This window comes from Anolis sagrei, chromosome 1 (genome assembly GCF_037176765.1).
Source record: "Anolis sagrei isolate rAnoSag1 chromosome 1, rAnoSag1.mat, whole genome shotgun sequence".
Lineage (NCBI taxonomy): Eukaryota > Metazoa > Chordata > Lepidosauria > Squamata > Dactyloidae > Anolis > Anolis sagrei.
Window position 1 is genome coordinate 27,109,392 of NC_090021.1, and position 21,819 is coordinate 27,131,210.

Here is a 21,819-nt window from a genome sequence, read left to right on the forward strand (position 1 = left end):
AGAGGGAGCTCATCTGCCTCTCCCCGGATTCGAACAGGGCTCCTCCTCCTGAATTGATTCAGTTGGCCCAATGTAATGGAGACTAACCAACAGAATTATATAATAAATAAGAAAACTATATTTATATTCTGCCCTATCTCCTCGAGGAAACTCAGGACAGATTCCAACGAACAAAAAGGGAAAATATTCCATCCAATATCTTAAGCTAATCAATAAAAAACGTAAACATAAACTAAAGTAATAATTATTTTATGTAAAGTAAAATAATAACCTACTAATAAAAAGTACCAAATAACACATGATAATGTAACAATACAAGAATATGTGTTATCACTGGGCTTATTTATTTATTTATTTATTTATTTATTTACTATATTTATATATCATCCCTCTCAGCCGCAGGTGACTTGGGGTGGTTTACAACCAGTACCAAGACCATAAAATACATTTAAAAGCATGAAAATCATATAAAACCATAGCAAAATCAATAAAAAAAACATGTATCATTAGTGTCTCCTTGTTAAAAACATAATCCAATCACCTCATCTAGTCATTACATTTACCTATGACTGTTACACTGTATTTGCAAATGCTTGCTCAAAAAGCCAAATCTTAACTTGCTTCTGGAATGTTACAAGGGAGGGGGCCGATCTGATATCCCTAGGGAGGGAGTTCGATAGCTGAGGGGCCACTACTGAGAAGGCCCTGTCTCTCACCCCTGCCAGCCGTACTTGTGACGAAGGCGGGATCAAGAGCAGGGCCTCCCCAGGTGATCTTAAAGTCCTGGAAGGTTCATAAGGGGAGATACGTTCGGACAGGTAAGTTGGGTCTGAACCGTTGGGTTTAAGGACACACAATCCCTTTGAAGATGGAAAAACTTTTAAAAAATAACCACTACAAAAACCGCATAGAAATTTTAAAAAATCACATCTCTAGGAATGTGTATGCCCTCCAGAGAAACTCTTTAAACTCAGTTTGTTAGAACTAAATATAACATGATAAGCAGGAGCTTATTCTTTTGTTATCAGGAGTTTACAGAGAATAGTGCACAGTGCATTTTTGGAAGGGACAAGATTGCATAATAACTGGACCACCTTCTCCTGCCGTTCCAACATTTCACAGATGCAAATTAGGACAATGTGACCCAGAAAGATTAGGGTGGTCAAGATAGCAAGTTATTAATAAGGAGGAGAAGAAGTTAAGAGAGGCTGTAACAGTTTGCTGCTGCTTGAGCTCACCAGGGCATTACTCCCTCCCTGTTAACTGAGCTCACTTTGAATTCAATGTAAACAATTCCAGCTTTGTGAAACAGGCTGATTTTGGAAAACAAAGTTGGTGGTGGTGATGGTGGGACATAACTTTTTCCTTCCCTCCAAATCTTCATGTTTCCAAAAGAAATCACATTCCATATTATCATAGTCAATCCAAAAACAGGAAGCAGAGCTCTAAGACGAGGATGTAGGGACAACCATAAGGGATTAGCAGAAACGAAAACCTTGTGCAGAGCAATTACTGGAAATTAGCAGCTGTTGCTGACATCAGTCGAAGGAAACGAACTGAGAGTTCTTAGAAAATATAGCACAGAGTGAGAAAGTACATCTTTTAAATAGAACAAGATATCTATGAGTTTATTTGGGGCAAAAGGGTGCTCCAGACAAATAGTGGAATATTTATTTTGAATTATTGCCCACCAACTCTTCCTGAGGTTACTGGCAAAGAGGAAGAGGGTGTGTGGGTGGCGGTGCATTTGCAACAATGCCCTTTGTTCAAAATGCAGGCTATGGCAGAGACTTGCTAAAAGCTCTCCCTCATGAAATAAGTGAAAGGGTAGACAGAAAGGTCAAGAGTTCAGAAGACCACGTTTTGTGATATAGGCAGTTTTAAGAACAGACTATTGGATGATGCAGGACTCTCAAGTTAAGCTCACACCTTACTGCAGCAATCGTTAAGGTGTCGCTCCCATGAAATGTAAGAGAGCAGTTCTTAGCTCCAAGTTCTTGATAAGGAAAGCATTGTCTCAAAAATGACATTGAATAGCAGCTCCATCTACTGTATGTATTCTAGCCTAGTTTTACAGCCCTTTTGTTATGCTAAAAAAAGCCCCCTCAGCTTATACTCAAGTCATAGAATCATAGAATCAAAGAGTTGGCAGAAACCTCATGGGCCATCCAGTCCAACCCCCTGCCAAGAAGCAGGAAAATTGCATTCAAAGCACCCATGACAGATGGCCATCCAGCCTCTGTTTAAAAGCTTCCAAAGAAGGAGCCTCCACCACACTCCAGGGCAGAGAGTTCCACTGCTGAACGGCTCTCACAGTCAGGAAGTTCTTCCTCATGTTCAGATGGAATCTCCTCTCTTGTAGTTTGAAGCCATTGTTCCGCGTCCTAGTCTCCAGGGAAGCAGAAAACAAGCTTGTTCCCTCCTCCCTGTGGCTTCCGAAATGCTTACTTATTATTCTACACTGTTTATTATTATTATTATTATTATTATTATTATTATCATCATCATGACATTTATTATTTTACTCTATTATTATTATTACATTTATAATTTAACTTTATTATTGTTATTATTACATTTATTATTTTACTCTATTATTACTGTTATTACATTTCCATTATTTTCCTCTGTTATTATTATTATTATTATTATTATTACATGTATTGTTTTACTCTATTTATTATTATTGGAAGGATACGTAAGCACATTTACATTGAAGGAGGTTAGAATAATGGGTCAATCAGAGTTGGACAGTCTTCTCTTAGATTACAGTGGGGAGGTATTTTACGACACCATAAAAATGCCAGTGGTCAAAGAGCAAGGAGGAAATACGATCAAATGACTTGGTGTCATAGTGGATGAAGCAACAGATCCCCTCTGTGGCCGGAATTAAGTATAACCTCCAGGCACCAGACACCTAAGTGGAAATGCCAAAAAATAACTCTATCGGTCTGTTTCTCTGTATGTCTAGAAAACAGCATTGAATGTTTGTCGTGTTTGTGTGCATTGCGATTCCCCCTGAGCCCCTTTTGGGTGAGAAGGGTGGAATATAAATACTGTAAATAAATAAATAGTTTCCCTCTGGACATATTATCATTTTACATGTCATTGGTCTCTGGCTCACCCTCTGTACCAGAATGCATCCCAGAAGGATACTGAGCAATAGAGGTGTGTGTGTGTGTGTGTGTGTGTGTGTGTATTCATTTGGGGAAGATACAAAACACTGGCTTGAATAGAGTTCTGTGGGTGATTAAGAATAAAACTTTAGGACATGAAGAGATCTCTGGAATTATATCTCAATGGGTTTCTTTGGGAAACCATCACATTCTATTCTTCATTTGTAAAATGTAAACAGCATCATCCTTCCCCACAGGGATTTTGAGAGATAAAGAAATCTGCAAAAAATTTGAGACATACATTTGGTCACGCAAGAGGAAAAGTTGAAAGTGCATCCTTGGTTGATAATTGGTGTCAATGACTGATTTTTTCTTGGGAACCTATGCTTTAGGTTGACATTAGGTTAGGTTAGTGTCAGTACTTTTAAAAACAAAACAAAGAGTTATCCAGGACCTTTCCCCAGGTGGTACAATAACACCAAAACATCACTAGACATTAGTTCTAAAAGACAAATGATTCTACTTGGATAATGGGGTAAGAGGAAGGCTCCATCATCCTTCTCCAAAACCACCTGCACCCTTCACCTTTGGATACCCTGCACCACTGTTTGAAGGAGCTTTGTGAGCCTTAAAAAGGATCTCAACAAATATCAGATGAGGCTCCTCCCCGCCCCCCTTGCCGGACCCATCATTGTGCCATCCGTTCCTAGCTCCTGCTCTGGCTGAAAGCGGGAGGATGGTTGGTGATGCCTCTCGTGCTTGCTGTGCCCTCTCATGCAGGAGGGGGCAGGCCCATGGAATTCATTTGCGCACATGCTCTGTGTTGTCTTCTACCTTTTTTGTATTGTAAGTTTGTTGTGGTTTTGGTGATTTTTTGAGTGATGGGCACTTCTTTTGGTTTGTAGGTATCTTGTAGACAAAATGTGGTGTCATTTCATCCACTGGTTTTTGCGTTATGTGCATTCGACAAATGAACATTACATTATATCTATATATCTATATCTATATCTATCTATCTATCTATCTATATATATATATATATATATGTATATATATATATATATATATAGATTGGTTTTATCTTCTATTGTATTGTGTGTTTGTTTTATGTGTTGTTTTAGGCCATATGTAAGCCATCCCGAATCCCTTCAGGGAGATGGAGGTGGAGTACAAAAATAAAGTTATTATTATTATTATTACTATTATTATTATTATTATTATTATTAGTAGTAGTAGTAGTAGTAATAGTAGCAGTAGTATTTAAAAAATCTTTATGTGTTTACTCAAAAGTAAGCATCACTGTGTTTAATGCATGGATATAGAATGGATTTGAACTTAACAAATAACTATGAAAGGAACTTTTGATCTACTGAAATCAACAGCAAAGCTCTACAGGACTTTCTAGGCCCAAGTATATTTACTAAATGACCTTAGTGGGTCACTTTACACTCACAAATTTACAACGAAGGACATGAAAATATCATTCAAGCTGTCAGTGGCTTTACTGACTAGCAAGCAGCTATGGTTTCACATCATACTTGCATCTACATCCTTTATCTCCTATCACTGCTTCTAAAAGTCTAAGATTTATTTGCTTATTTTACATGAAGACCTGAAATGTGGGCAAGTAATGGCCATGTCTAAAACCTGAGAGAATCTCAACCCAATAGGCAGTAAGGCAACTTTACATCCACAACTTGAAAAAGTTATGTTTCGGGTTATAGCTCTCAGGATCTGGAACAGCATAGAGACTTTGTGTCTGCAAGATTCTAGAAGTTATGCCCTCCATATAAAACCTTTTCTAATTACATGTTAAATTTAGAAACTAAATTGGTTGGAATATATCACCACCACCTCAGTGTGGAAAGCCACAATCCACAATGAGCAAATCCTCAACCTTTGTGAATGTGAGGCTGGCTTGAAATGAAATTTGCACGCATTGTCAGTCAACTATCTCTTTCCCCCAGTTTCCTTCTATTTGGAATTTACTACTTGGAAGGGGTCAATGACTAGTAGTGACACTGAAAAACCTTTTCTATAGCAGGGACTTCTTGAGCAAAGCTTGAAAATGTTGCTCCCAAAATGCAGCCAGTCTTGATACTTGCCATTCTGGCAGTTTAAAATGATAACTTTCCCAAGCTCTGTTCCTGAACATTTCCTTTATGCAGGTAATAACTTCTGTTAGATCAAGTTGCATTCCGATTTAGGTATATGAACAATTTCTACGAATTTCTCCTAAAGTGTATGAGTTTGAAGCAAAACAAACACATACAATTATTCTTTCCTCTCACTTTGGAGAGCATGGGTGTATAATCGGTCCTCCAAATGTGCATTTTTGACTTTTGCAGATTTGATTATTCATGGATTTAATTAATATGTTCTCTCTACGATTCTAGGTCCCCCAGCAATACTTTATGACCAATCTTTGCCAAGCACTAATTACACTATGTAACACGATTTTTGTGCCTGGGCTATAAAGGTCATTTCCTAATTCGTTCTGTCATAAAAACAACATGGAAAAATTTTGAGGAAGCTTGCCATAGATGCAGGCGAAACGTCAGGAGAAATGCCTCTAGAACATGGCCATATAGCCCGAAAAAACCCACAAGAACAAAATGGAAAAAGTTTATAAATTTCAAAAATTTCATTTTTGCAGGACATACTGCAATATATTTTGCTATAGTTTTTCACAGAGTCCCAATCAATTCAACCTCCCAAAAAAAGAATTACTCCAGGTAGCAACCATCCATGCTTTGAAGCTGCAAGGCTATTCAATGCTAATCAAGGTGGCCAATTGCAACATTCACTCTTGCCTCAAACAGACAAGAGTCCTTTCTCACACCTTGGACATTCCAAATATATAAACTCCACTTGCCTAGTTTCCAACAGAACTCACAACCTCCGAGGATGCCTGCCATAGATGTGGATGAAACATCAGGAGAGAATGCTTCTGGACCATGGCCATACAGCCCAGAAAACTCACAGCAACCCAGTGATTCCAGCCGTGAATGTTTTCGACAACACAATTCAACATAGTTTGTAGCAGCTATAAAAATAAAGTTCTGAAATATAACAACTACTTTCATAGTAAGTACTACACAATTAAACAGAAAATAACACTTTCAAACCAGGAACAGAATGTATTTCAGTTTGTTACATAATGTTATGGTGGCATTGGAGGACCTAAGGATTGTTAGAGAGAACACTCACTTATCTAAGTAGGTTACAATAGAATCAACTTCCTTTGCTATGTCAGTCAAAGACTATAGAGTTATTTTATTCACATTTTTCACCACTTTTGCAGGGATCCTGTACCCCTAACCTCACCAAATATGGAGAGGCCAATGTTTTAGGTCGTTTCCTCTGATCAGCAAACAGTCTCAGCAGATTGTGTGTTGTTTTTTGCTGTACAGGGAGGGTATCCTTTTATACAAGAATGGCTGGCAAAAGAAAGAGGGACATACTTTGATTTGGAGTTTTTAAAGCGCGTTTTAAAAAAGCACCAACACATGAGCAATGAATGAGCACCATAACAGAAGACTGTGCATGAAGGAAAACAAACTGAAGTATTGTTTTACTTATACAGTTGAGTTCACAAAGTAGCCCTTAGAATTATATGCAGCACTTCACAGGGTTTTTTTTAAAGGAACCATAACAATACAACATTAGCCTAAACTGTGGGCATAGCATTTAATCTCTTTGGGCACATCACCAGGAACAATTCTTTCTTGGCTTTTTCCCACCAAAGGATCATTTCAGGTCGGGTGTATCTGGAAAAACTCAGCCATTTCACTTAATAAAAACATCCAAAGTTCTGACCCTTAACCAAAGCTCAAGGCTAAAGCTCCAGTTTAGAAATCTTATACTATTATCAGCTGCCTCCTTTTTCTTTTTTTCTTTTCTGTTTTGGGATAATTCCCAAAATAGCAGAAAGCCCCTCCTTATGGTATTCAGATGCAATGAGTAATGATGAGCCAATAGGCTATATTTTGCAAAAGTGCAGGAAAGGGAATTGAACATACAAGGTTGAAATGGTAAAGGGAAAAAGAGGGTGTCACTTTTTCCATAATGGACATGCTAACTGTAAAGAGGTTTTTTTTACCCAAGCCCAAGAGCACAGCCATAACCTAAATATAATTCACAACCACTTAACAAAGCAATCTAATTAAATTGTCAGGAAGTTCTGTCCTAGAAGTAGTAACTTGTCTGAAGCACTGTGCAAAATCCATGTGAAACATGATTCCTGGTGCCAACAGCTATTTAACAGAAGAAGTGTTTTGGCCTTGTAGAAGCTGTTTTAGACCACAACTCCCATAATCCATTTGGTTGTTGCACACTGAAAAATGCCACCCTCACTTTAATTCTTAGTTGTGGTAAGGGAGTGCCTTGGAATTGTGTTTGACAGTCATCAGCATAGATGCCATATTTAAAAAGGTTCAGCAACCCTGATTTGGCAGGGAAGAGGACAATTGTGTATTGTGTGTTTTCAAGTCATTTCCGACTTTTGTGACCCCAAGGGTCACAGGGTTTTATTGGCAAGATTTGTTCAGAAAGGGTTTGTCTTTGCCTTCCTCTGAGGCTGGGAGAATGTGACTTGCTCAAGGTCACCAAATGCGTGTGCTTGGTCGAGTAGGGATTCAAACCCTGGTGTCCAAAGCTTGAACCAAAACATCACACTTTCATTACTACCAAAAAGTGCCAATCCTAGCTGACCCATGGCCCATACAGCCTGTAGGCATTATAGAGGGGCTGCTCCAGATGACTTGTAGGGACTGACAATTATGTCTAAATGATGCATTCAAGCCAAGATGTAGACCTCAATACCTTTTTCTCTCCACTGCATCATCTGAATATACACAATGCCTTTCAGATATGGGCAACACTTCTGAATGTATCATCCCCTTCCTGCCCAAATAGAGCTCTACAGGAATAAAAAGTTTAATCTGGGAAATAAAATGGAGAGGAAGTAGAATTATAGAGTTGGAAGAGATCACATGGACCATCTAGTCCATCTCCCTTCTGTCATGCAGGAAAAGCACAATGAAAGCACCCACAACAGATGGCCATCCAGGCTCTGTTTAAAAGCCTTCAAGGAAGGTGCTTCTACCATGCTCCGAGGCAGTGAATTCCACTGCTGAACAGCTCTTATAGTCAGGACATTCTTCCTAATGTTTAGGTGGAATCTCCTTTCCTGTAATTTGAACCCATTGCTCCGAGTCCCAGTTTCCAGGGCAGCAGAAAGCAAACCTGCTCCCTCTTCCTTATGACAGCCTTTCAAAGTAATCCTCCACTATTGCTTTGCCCCAAAGAATAGCTTCTGAGTTTTGAAAAATAAAAATAGAGCAGGATCACAACACACAATCACAGATTTTCTATGCAAATTCTCTTTCAACCTTGCTCTACACTGGGAAATCAGGACATGTGTTATTATTCACATGTTTTGTGAAGCCTTCTTTTTAAAAAAACAAACTAAGACATCTGCAAAGTTATATTCAGGATGCAAACATAAGCTCCCTGTCATTTCCCATGGTAAAATACTATAGAGTACACTACACTGGCTGTCCTGTCCACCTTTATCTTGCAAAATACTAAAGTGCAGGGTGGGGGTGGGGAATTCCAAGTATATTTTAGGGTAGAGGGAGGGAAGCTGCTAAAGAATTGAGGGTTGCTTTTCCCTGAACATTTCTTCAAGGATGCAAAGTTATTCATTTGAAGGAAAATTAAATTATAAACATGTGACTAAAGGATCTTCCCACAATTATGAGACCGTGGAACCAGCAACAGAATTTTTGCAGTTTGCAATTATTAAATAAGAATTGCAGAAAAAGAAGATTGCATTTTCCAAAACCTTTTTTTTGTTTTGAGATATTTTTTTTCAGTGTTTACTACAAATGGATTCAGAAGTGTTTGCCAATTCTGGAAACACTGACTTCTCTCTAAATTAATTTCACTGTCCTTGATGATCTTCATCATATAACCGAAATATGATAATTCCATCTCATTCCAGATGTATGTTTTAACTCTTCCCACTCAACCTTTCGCTCTCAAAATGTTTTGAGGTGCAAATCCTAGCAGTTCTGGCCACTGACCATGCAGGCCAGTGACTAATAGGAGATAAGAGTCCGACTAATTTGAAAGATACTACATTAGGAAAGGTTATGCTATGTGATCCTTAATTGTCTAGGGCTGCTTTTGGGATGAAGTCCTTAGGTTTAATCTATTGGCTTTAATCTAAATCTAAAACTGATCTAAGATTAAGATTGATCAACTTCTGCAGGCAGCAGTGGCTCTTTGGGATTTCATCAGATTCCTTCCAAAACTCTCTTAAGTTCTCTGGTATTCCCTGGTGGACGTCCATCCTTTCACTAACCAGACCTAGATGAGATTGGGCATGGTCAGTAAGGTACAGTTCTTGTATTGCATTCTTCCTTAGCTATCCATACTTTGAGAAGAAACACTTAAACTGTATACATAATCCAACTCCCAGTGTTGGCTGATGACATTTGGCATCCATGGCCAGGTAGTGAAATGGACTGAGGATAAAATGCTGCCCCTGCTATGAAATCATTGTGCCTCATATGAAGGACAAGACATGCTACAACCCTGTCCTGCTACTCCACGTAGAGAAGCAAAACACACATCAACTGTGTGATGACACTGTTTGGGAGAATAAGGTTCAGCACCAGTTTTAAAACTTGGATTCACACCCAGCATGGATTCATCACTCCTTTGGCATGTAAGCCACTGACTGTTTCTACTCAACAGGAAGAGAAAGTGTTTTTCAGAAGGTTGTAACATTTGGAGAGCCATATGAAATTCATAACTCCCTGATATTTTCAAGAAACCTGGTGTAAATGACCTCACATTGCTGGTGGCATTTCTAATCTCTCTGCCACTAGTATACACAGACCCATATACTGTCTTAATGAGCTTGTGCTGACTAATTCTCACTCTAAGTGTTATAACAAAAAGGGCTACTTGAAACAATAGAGCTTCAGTGAGCTAACCAGGCTTTAATAATTTTCCAAGGACAACAAATCAGCCAGTATTTCCGAAACCAGGTCAACAATCTGAACAAAACAACAGGGGCTTCTGTCTAAGGGACAATAACAACAACAACCAGAATTTGCTCAGTATTGCCACCCTGCTTATTCCTCTCTTTCTATCCCAAATAAGCACAAAAAGGTTCCAAGGTCTTAGGCCTGAACGGATAAATATTTCACTTTCTTATTTTCCCATATTCAGATTTCAAGTTCTTTCCATCAAATAAATGTTTATTTATTATTTATTTATTTACTATATTTCTACCCCGCTCTATCTCAACCTGAAGGAGACTCAGAGCTTAGAATTTTGGCAATAATTCAATGCCATACTGCAGTACAAAACATACAAATACCAAACATCAAGCATTAAAATCAAAACAAAACATATAAATACAATTAAAACTGTTAAAATATAGCACCTAATCCCCTAATCGTCATCCCTGTTGTTTCATTTATGTTGATTTCATAAAATTATATTGCACTTTGGTATGCTACTTGCCAAATGCCTGGTTTCACAGCCAGGTCTTAACTTTTTTTCCTGAAAAACAGGAGAGAAGAGGTTGATCTAATATCACTGGGAAGGGAGTTTCATAGCTGAGGGGCCACCACTGAGAGGGCCCTATCTCTCATCCCAACCAATCACGTTTGCGAAGGAGGTGAGACCAAGAGCAATGCCTCCTCAGAAGATCTTAACGTCCGGGCTGGTTCATAGGGGGCATTTTTGTTCATTTTGGGGTATTTTTTTAACCACAAGCAGACAGAAATGAAATGTATTGTCGAAGGCTTTCATGGCTTTCTTGTGAAAATTGCCTCTTGTATTGTATTTTAAAAGAGAAGACCTGGGGGAATGGGCCATTTTTGAGGGGAAGAATCAGGACTTAAAAGCCAAGTGTCACATATGTAAGAGGAGAGAATGCCTCTAGACCATGGCCCGAAAAAACCTACAACAACCCAGAAATGAAATGGTCAGCACCCTTAGTAGAAATATAGTGCAAATAACTCCAAAATGAGACAACTGTAAAGAAGGTATGGATGAAGTATACTTCAAAAGAGCAAATGTATTTTGTAAGCTTTGGAATGCTGATATTTGGTAATACATATAGTTCAAGATTGCCTAACTGCTGGAAAAGTTTGGAAGATAAAACAAAAATTTGCAAGAGTCAAAGTTCAGGATGCCACACTCAGGCCTAAGAGAGCAAGCAAAGGCACACATGGCTCATCTTTCTGGGCTGTGGGAATTCCACTAGCCCTTTGAATCAGCACTTGGTAGGTTTCCAGTAGCAATAAGACATGAAAGTACTACCAAAGAACTTAGTACTAAATTTAGTACTACCAAACACAAGGGATGGGAAAGTCTGCTAGATCCACATTCCACATTCCAAGTTTTTGCAAATGTTTCCAGAATGGCCCTAACCCAGCTCATTTTTCATTGGCAGGTAAAAGCTTTTCAATGCCATTGACTGGGTGTTAATGAACTGAGTAGGGTTAGGCCTTTAAAGACTGTTTATGTCCACTCAGTTTAATATTTTAAATGTTTAATGGTTTTAATAGCAAAAATTGCTTAATTATTTTTTAAAATTCTATATTTAAATTTTAATGTATCTGCATTAAGTTTAATTAGCACTATTTTATATTTTTTGTTAGCCATCTCAAGTCCCTGTAGTGGGAGAAAGGCAAGATAAAGATCAATAAATTTTGGGAAATTCTTGAAATATGAATGGATTCTTTGCATGGAAAGATCATGTTGTATCTGCCACCATATATGTATTTCTGCCAGCAGGTAGAAGACTTTATCCTATATGATAAAGAAATCTTTGGGTAACTATTTGCTGAGTATTTTAAATTGCCTTCTAGCTATCTATCTATTTATCTATATAGCAGAAATGCAGAATTTCATAATAACTTCTGGCAATCATAAATGACAGCCACCAAGGCTCAGAACATGAAATATAGCCCTTGCAAGGTTCTAACGTGACACATGGCAGACATATTGGACAATATAAATGCACCTTAAATGGATTATATCCATATAGCAGAATCTAGACAGCAAGTTTAGCTGCTTAGCAACCTACACATAAGACAATCAACTAAAATGGATTACAAATCATTGATTACTCCAGACAACTGTAAGAGTCACCAGCCAGACAGTCTAATTTGCACTCTAAATCATATGCGACATATTTTCCCCCTCGAGCTGTTATTCAAAGATAAATTTAGGGTTGCTTTCCATTAATCAAGCACTGCAAAGTTGCCATGACACAGTTTGTCAATGGAACCTGTAGATAATAGCTATTTGAGAGATGTTTCTGCAAGGAGAAAACAATTTTATCCTAATGAGAGGCAGACAAATAGAGATAATTCCTTTTTAAAAACATAAGTGTAACAAGCTTGTGATATTAGGTAGTATCAAAACAATATTTCATCACACTTCTCCTCCTCCTCTTTGCAAGCTGGCTTTACAGCAAATCATCATCATATTTATACCATGCTTTTATCTCAGGGACTGGCACCTTTCATCCAATGAGCTCAGGGCAGTGCACATGTTTTTTTCTTCTTCTCAACCTCATTTTATCATCGCAACAGTCCTATGGGAAAGATCTGTCTGAGCAAGAGAATTATTCACCGAAGTTCACCCAGGCAATTTCCTGGATATGTAGGCATTTGAATTTGAGTTTTCCAAGGCCCCATCTACACGTGCTTTAAAATCCAAAATTATGAGAATTATAGGGGGAGGCCAGAAAAAGGATGCCCCTAATATAGGCACCACATGGAAAACATATGTTTAAAAAGTCAGGTGAAATTGGAAATTTGCAACAAATGTGCTGCAGCTGGCCAGTGAATAGATGCTGAAGAGCAGAAATTCCGGAGTAACATGTGCAGCACTCCTGGAAACAGCACCACCACTACAAAATTCAGATGAAGGAACTGGATATGGTACTCTCTGGAAAAGTAAACAAACATCTTTTCCCCCTCTCCAGAAAATAAATCACCGCCCCCCCCCTTCCAGGCTTTTTTTTTTTTTTTTTGAGATGGGTTCCATTGCTGATCCTGATGGGCTGCTGGAGTACAGTGCACTTCTCTCAATGGAGTAAGAAAAGGAAGTTGTTCTGTTGGGTCGATTTGGCATGCAAGGAGCTTTGTTGGTACCATGGTAGCTTTTTTGCAGTTCCTGGAGTGCATGTAGAGACTCGCTGGAGTGGAATTGGATTTCTTTTCAGATTATGATCCAGTTGTGTAGAAGCAGCAAAGGTAAAGGTAAAGGTTTCCCCTTGATATTACATCTAGTCGTGTCCAACTCTGGGAGTTAGTGCTCATCTCCATTGCTAAGCCGAAGAGCTGGCGTTGTCCGTAGACACCTCCAATGTCATGTAGCCAGCATGACTGCATGGAACACCATTACCTTCCTGCTAAGGTGTTACCTATTGATCTACTCACATTTGCATGTTTTTTAACTGCTAGGTTGACAGAAGCTGGGAATAACAACGGGAGCTCACTCCGCTCCCTGGATTCGAATTGCCAACCTTTCAGTCAGCAATTTCAGCAGCTCAGTAGTTTAACCCACTGCGCGACCAGGGGGCCTGAAGCAGCCCAAATCTAACTTTGGGATAAAAACATGCAATAAAGAAGAGTGCATACTTGTCCAAGATAGTCCATTTCAATGTAGAACAGTTTTTCTGAAACTTTGGTTGGAATATCCTTTTTTTGTAATTTAGATCCAAATGTTCTTCCTGTTGCTGGACTGCATCTCCTTGCAGATCTAAACAACTTTTCCAGTAATAAAAAATGCAAAGCCCAGCAACATCTAGGAGGCCACACTGTGTCTAACTCTGTTTTAGTTACTCCCACTTGCTAAAACACCCAAACATGAGTGATTGCGCAGCAAATCACAGCTGATTTGCTCATTATTGATAAGATAAAATTCTGAAGATTTCTGGCTCTGTTTGTGTGAACTCAGCTGCTGTCACAGATTTTCCTAGTGTAGAAATCCAGTGCATATACCTTGATGATATTTTAAACGAGATGTAGTTGAGGTGTATATAATCCTTTATTTTTTTCTATCTAAATTTCTTTATCTTACATTGTTCTGGGATGAAAACCAGCCACTGGTATTCCAGCTCTGCCTTTTTCCAGAGCAGATTCTGTTTAGGATTTCTGATATGAAATTCCTTCTCTGAACTGCAGTCAAAAGCATGTAAGGAATTTGGTGGTCTGCTGAGTTTAGTAAAGTTATGTTTCTAAGTTGTAGGAAAACACATTATTGCAGTGTTTGAAACATGCCCTTAAACCACAGATTTTGTAATATGTTGTAATGATGGTGATATTGCCTACACAGAACCATAAGCATTGAATTTCAACAGAACTGTATCTGTCATGATAGTCCTTCACACAAATGATGTCTCACTCCATCATTATAATTTCAGGTTGTTATTGTGCATTATGAGGTCCTTGTTAGGAAAATGGAGCCGAGGCTGAAAGTTTATGACTTTGCATCTAGTAAGGTAGTGACTGGAAACTTCCAAATGTGCACTTATAGACATTCAATACACATAGAAAGCCCAATTTGATCCATCAATTAGTCCTGACCAATACTATAGAGACAAGCTGGATGATCTAGAAGGTGCCAAGAGAAGACATATTTTGTTAGATGAGGGTAAATGAAACTGTGAGTACTGGATCTATGAATATAGGAGTTGCATTGTATAAACCTTGGGGGTCCGTTTTCCATTAGTCTTATCTTTGGAGGATGTCTCCAGTTCAGGAGCTCCATTTGGCCAGTAATGGCTGGAGATACAGTGGCTAGAAGTAATTGTTTAGATGCCAAATTCTACCATTATTTGTGAGGGGATGCTGGACCTCATTGCTGAAAGGATTGGCATGCTGTAAACCACCTGCTGCATCATTTACTATATGCCACAACAGTAAAGTTTATCAGGGATCAGAAGCAAACAAACTTTTGGGTGGGGACACCTGAAACTGGAAGTAGTCTGAAACAGGACAGGCTTTTTTCCAGCTCTATGATTTCGTGGGCATCTGGAGGGCCATCCTTTCCTCATCAGTGTGTTAAAGTTACCAGGTACTGACCACAATAGTAGAATCACATCCAAATCCAAACACCATCTACACGGATCATTTAATGCAGTTTGATGCTAGCTTCAAACTGCAGTGGCTAGACAACAAACTCCCGCAAAAGCATACCAGAAAAAAGCCCACTGTGCACCAGTGCTTTGTGGTTTCTATAATCACCACCTGGGCATCAAACCGGTTCCAGGATTTCCTATGTAATCATCTGCACAGCAAAACCAATTTCTTGAATAGCAGTCTGAAAGTGAGTTAACTGGTCAGTGTAGAGTGCTCTTTGTTATTGTCTTATCTAAACGAATTTGAAGCAAAATTAAAAGGTGGTTGACAGATTGTTTTTATAGTTTTTATTGAAAAATTTTAAGTTTCTGATTTGGGATGGATATTAAAGTTTGAAATTAACGTTAAGCTTTTCTGATCTGGTAAACTCCTGGTTAGTTTCACTATAAGTACTCCCACTTATATAAAAGGAGCTGGGTAGGAAATGTGTGCTCCTACATATTGCCAATTAGCTGACTGCCTTACTGATGATAAACAGAGATATTATATTAGAATAATACTATATGCAAAGTTGCAGTTGTTCTACATAAATGTCAATGTTTTGTGCCCATATTGATATTAAACATGGATCAAAATATCATTGCATTTGACAGTTTTGACAAAGTTAACATTTGTGCAACCAACTGAACTTTGTTACTAGAAAAACAAGCATCTTGTTACCAAAATTCACAATGTTTGAGGTACTTAAATGTTTACATAATTTTTGAGGTTCTTAGAAAATGTGCATATTTTAAAATATGCACAGGTAACAATGTATAGAATCAAAAAAATCATTATAATGAATGTAGGAGAAAAGAAGCACATAAATGTCCTTTCAGGAAAATTTTAATTTATGAGGGAAATGGTTCAGGGAGGCCTTATGGAAACAAGATCAGAAAGAAAACACACATCCAGATTTATGAAAAAACAGATCCGAATTGAATTTTCACATTCCTCCTGGTATACCGGAACAGTGTTAAAATAACTTTAACATTTATTTAAATACAGTGGCTCTTGATATTTGTACAGAATTATGTAACCAGTAATTTCCTTCACACAGAGAGAGAGAAAAAGGAAAAAAAGAGAATTGAAGAATTTTTGTTGTATCCTTAGTGCCATCTTCTGGCTCTTGAGGGGCCATACAGAACAACTACAGGCAAGATTTCTTTCTCCCACCCAGGACATTCCACAGATATATAAATCTGACTTGCCTAGTTTCCAACAGACCTCACAACCTCTGAGGATGCCTGCTATAAATGTGGGTGAAACATCAGGAGAGAATGCTTCTGGACCATGGCCATACAGCCTGGAAAACTCACAGCAACCCAACTATCTGTTTGTTCCGATAGGGTTTAAACCAGAGTATTTTCTGGTGGGTTGTGAATATTTTATGCATAGGAAATACTGAGAGTGAAACAATGCACAGTAACGGACACAATTCCAAGTACAAAATTCAGATTAAGATGTTCTATAAATTATATATCAGGGGAGGGGGTCCAAAGAGGGGGCAGGGACCAATTCCCCATGACGACTACCCACAAATTGGCTGCACTGATGTATTTTGGCAAAACAAGCTAATGGACGAAAGCATGACAAAACAACCTATAACACAAATTGCAGCCCAAAACCAATCAGTAGCCCCAACCGTGGAAATCCATTGTTTGGAAAGTTGCATCCTCTCAGTTTGAGAGGAAGACAATGGCAAACTTCTTTTGAATCAATGTCAACAAGAAAAACCTTGAATCTGGCTGTCTTAAGATTGATTTGACTTGAAAGCACATAAGAGCCACAGTTTTGAAGTCTTGCTACTTCAATCCCCCACTAACAAGGGCCCTAACAACACAGTTTGAAGCTGCATTATATGGTCAGTGCAGACTCATATAATGCAGTTTAACTGCATTTAACTGCATTATATGAGCCTAGACTGACTATATAACGTAGTTTGAAACTGCATTAAAATGCAGTGTAGATGGGGCCAAAGACTTTACTACAGAAGTTAGCTTGGTAATACCAAACTTCTCCAAGTTATTTTCCATGGACAAAGCACACCAATTCTTTGTAGAGAATTTGGGCCTTACTTAGGGAATAGATTTAGTTAACCCACCTTGGTCTGGAAGCAGCAGTAGAGTTGCGTTAAGTAGGGATGTTTCCGTGCTAATGCCAGAATCCGTTTTTCTGTCATTGTGCAGTCCACATCGTCGTCTTGTAGGATGACATCTTTCTTTAGGACTTTCACTGCGTATACTTCGTCTTTGCCTTTTAGCTCGGCTAGCATGACCTAACATCAAGAGGAAAAATTAATTCATCCGGACTGCAATGTGCTTATGCTTTATTTCTTTACTGCCATTAACCTGATACAATTCAGAATTACAGCATCAATTTAGTGGTGGAGACAGAAGCCCTACATACAAACCATATCAATAAAGCAGCTTGCGGCCATTGGAGTTATGGCTCCTTCAACAGTGCTTATCTCCACACATTCATGATTTGTACCAAAGCTTTCCAAACATTTCATGTTGGTGATATACTTTTTAGATAGGCATCATTTCGCGACACAGTAATTCTGTTTTAGTAGCAAACTGGATGTTTAACCATCCCCTTGTAAGAGATTCAGACACATACGTAAATTGTAATAACAAAATGTATGGGGAAACAATGTATCTCATGAAAAACTTCCATTTACATTTACATTTCACATAGACTCAGAGGTTTCTCATTACATTCACACAAAACACCTATATACTGTAGCTTCCACACTAATGTATCAAGACACAGATTCTTACATTTGGTGCAGGATATAATTGTTTAGAAATAAAACCAATCCACATTCTTAATACACCTAGCTTGTGGTATAAATATTGTGTGTGTGTAGCTTTTAACCTAATTAAGACTTTTAAAAGGTTTAATCAACTATAGTACTATGAGGACCCTCTGGTTTCGCAGTGGGTTAAACGGCTGAGCTGCTGAACATGCTGACCAAAAGGTCGGCAATTCAAATCAGGAGAGCGGGGGTGAGCTCCTGCTATTAGCTCCAGCTTCTGACAACCTAGCAGTTTGAGAACATGCAAATGTGAGTAGATCAATAGGTACCGCTTTGGTGGGAACGTAATGGCACTCCATGCAGTCATGCTGGCCACATGACCTTGGTGGTGTCTACGAACAATGTTGGCTCTTCAGCTTAGAAATGGAGATGAGCACCACCCCCAGAGTTGGACACAATTAGACTTAATCTCAGGAGAAACCTTTACCTTTACTATAGTACTATGAGTAAGATTGGCACCATCATTAGACAGACTGAGCTTCCCTCCTTCAATAACAGATTTGGGATATCGTGGAAGAGCAGAAAATTATTTGATTTGCTACTAGGGGTGGTGGACAGAATTGACTATGAGATAGTTCACCATAGATTCCAAATAATTTGGCTGATTTTGGATATTATGCAGATAAAACTAGGTGGGGTCATTTGCTACTGTTCCCCAGGAAGCAACATGTCTTAGGGGAGTCCTAAGTCTAGACATGTAGGCATTGTAGGGTGCATTTTCACTGTAGAATTAATGTAGTTTGATGCTACTTTAACTGCCATGGCTCAATGCTATGGAATCCTGGGAGTTGTAGTTTGATGAGCCCCCAGGCTGAAATTACAACTCCCTGGCTTCCATAACATTGAGTCATGTCAGCTCAAATCATGTCAAATTGTATTCATTATTATGTTATAATTAATTATACATATTATAAATAATTTACGGCAGTTCAAATTATGTCAAACAGTATGGATGCAACTGCAGATTTCATATAATCACCATATACCTTGTTAGGAAAAGAAGCAAACATCTAAGTTTCCCTAAAAGCCAGAAGCCACACGAGAGCCAAGAAAAGGAGGCTCAAGGCTGCCACTTCCATCATCATTAAAATCACCTCTACAACTTCACTTTGTGCTGAAGCGGTAGGAGGCAGAATAAACAGACTTTTCATGCCTTGTTGAGTTTGCACAGTGGCTGGTAAGTAGAAAAACAAAACGATTTGACTTTCAAAATCAGAGAACGCAAAAGCAAGAATCGCCTTCAGGGAGAAGAAATGTCAACCCTCCTACAGAGCACTTTCTTTACTCAGGTACAGCGGCAAAGACACCCACTGTAGCTTAGCATTTCAATCCACATACGTACTTTCAAGTTAACAAACATAATGTAATGCTGACATTTGGAAAAATATATGAAGTAATCCAATTTAGAAATCAGAGAATTATTCACCAATGTAGGCTCTATAGAAAATACACTTGTATTAGTTACGATTACAGTTTGTTTCAGTGCAAGGAGGCCATCTGTTGTTCTATTAAAAGTATTCAAAGAACTATCAAGTTTTGTTAGAAGGGAACTTCATTACTTATACAGGAGCACCCGACATTTGAGTACGAATTTAGATAATCATCTGCTGCACCTAAATGTCCTAGATTTAAGGGTGCGAAGTCTCGGGTCCACTTACCAAGATCTTTTGGACTCCAGTTCACAAAAGACCAAGACATGGCTAGACCACAGGACAGCCAGAAATCCACATTTGCTGTGGTTAGGGGCTCAGTACCACAGTGAGAGTGGGAAAATGCCAATAACAAAATTTCTCATTTTTTTAACTTGAGAGGACACCTATCTATGAATGTATAGGTTTTCCAGCATTACTTTATGGTCAATGGCTGCTGATGTTCAAGAGAGGTGTTATTTCTAGACATCTCTAGCATGGCTGGAGGAAGATGACCATGAAGTCGGAATCGAGTAAACCTCCAGGCACCTAAGTGGAAATGCCAAAAATACCTCTGTCTGTCTCTCTGTCTGGAAAACGGCATTGAATGTTTGCTGTGTATGTGTGCATTGTGATCTGCCCTGAGTCCCCTTCAGGATAAGCAGGGTGGAATAGAAATACTGTAAATAAATAAATAAATAAGTCACAATGGAGGACCTAGAGATGAGAGAACATTTAAAATGAAATCTGTGAATAATCAAATCCACAAAAGTCAAAAATGCAAATGTGGTGGAATGACTGTAATAATTCATTTTTGCTAGGAAGAGATAAACAATCTTCTCCCTCTTGGAAAGAGTCGTTTGAAACACAACACTTTTGAGGGGGGAGTTGTTTGCAAAGATAGGATTCCCTGCACAGAAAAAAATGTGGATTTCCTTGACTCCCCTAGGGATTTTCTGTGTGTTTAGGACAATATGATTGCCTACAACAGAACTTTTCAAACTGTGTGTTGCAACTTGTTAGCGTGTTAGCTGATGTATGTAGGTATGTCATATACATATAATGGGAAAGGACAAAAATCTTACAAAATAATAGAAATACATTTAAAATCTTACAAATTACAAATTATTTATCATGAAAAATATAAATGAAAGATTTTCATGAGGTATGTTGTATCTCCCAACCTTTCGTTATTCTAATATATGTATGTTATAAGGAGTTGGTGAAACCTCTGATTTCCTTGTAAAACTGAATTACTATGTTGCGGAATGATGCATATCTTAAAAGTGTATCATCATGAAATATTTGTAAAGCTCTAGTCTACAAGAGAGCAGCTGGCTCAGAGGATATATTGCTATGGGGAAAAAATCCTCTTTTCTGTGAGCAGAAGTCTGTGTAAGTCTTTATAAGAAGTTCTTCCTTTCTCTGCCTTCTCTTTCTTTCCCGTAGCCTGTCATAATCTTGCCAAGTGTATATCGCAAACCTTCCAGAGAAGATCTTGTGCATGGCAAGAAGGAATTGATTTATGGAATCTATTCTCTATTTATAAAACTCACCCTATCAGCAATTCATGAACTTAAATCAATTCTGCATTTGGAAAATACATATAATTAGTTACTTCGGGGAAACTGGGGTTCATTTTTTGCCCTCTCCTAGTCCTTGGCAGAGCACATGGTCTCCAAGCCTCTCATCCAGAAAAACATATTCACTTAAAGTGATAACATCTTGTTTTTTCTCCTGTTTCTAGTCTGACACCAGGAGCAGTGATTTCGCATCTGGATTTATATCCACTTCTTTTGCAGCTGTACACCATGATTTTAGAGGAACTCATCTGCTGCAAAACCCTCTTAGAACAGAGTCCAGCAACAGAATTGCTCCCGTACAACTTGGAGCTGCTGAAGAAGAAGCATCTGTACAACTGAAAAGGGGTTCAAATAAACTGTAAGGCAATGGGGCAATAGATTCACGGGTGACTCTTCTGCATTCTGAAATACCTACAAGCATATTTGTAATAGAATCCCTCTCAAAATGGTGGCCAGAAGTGTGGCATCATTTTGCGACACAATTTCAAGAGGAACTCTGAAGAAAAACAAAGGGATTCATTCTATCGTGTAGGTGCACCTTGTTCAGAAAAGAAGCAAACATCCACATTTTATTTCTTGCCAGAAACCACCAGAGAGCCAAGGAAAAAAAGATTAAAATCACCTAGAATCATAGAATCAAAGAGTTGGAAGAGACCTCATGGGCCATCCAGTCCAACCCCCTGCCAAGAAGCAGGAATATTGCATTCAAATCACCCCTGACAGATGGCC

At 38.5% G+C, this 21,819-nt stretch overlaps 1 protein-coding gene across 1 annotated transcript in view; it reads right to left on the bottom strand.

Moving 5' to 3' along the window:
- PRKCE (protein kinase C epsilon) overlaps positions 1-21,819 on the bottom strand; it is a 369,797-nt gene that overhangs the window by 62,518 nt on the left and 285,460 nt on the right. Inside the window, exon 10 of the mRNA XM_060754401.2 lies at positions 17,382-17,555. Coding sequence (XP_060610384.1) covers positions 17,382-17,555 — 174 coding nt within the window. The remainder of the gene's footprint in view (positions 1-17,381; positions 17,556-21,819) is intronic.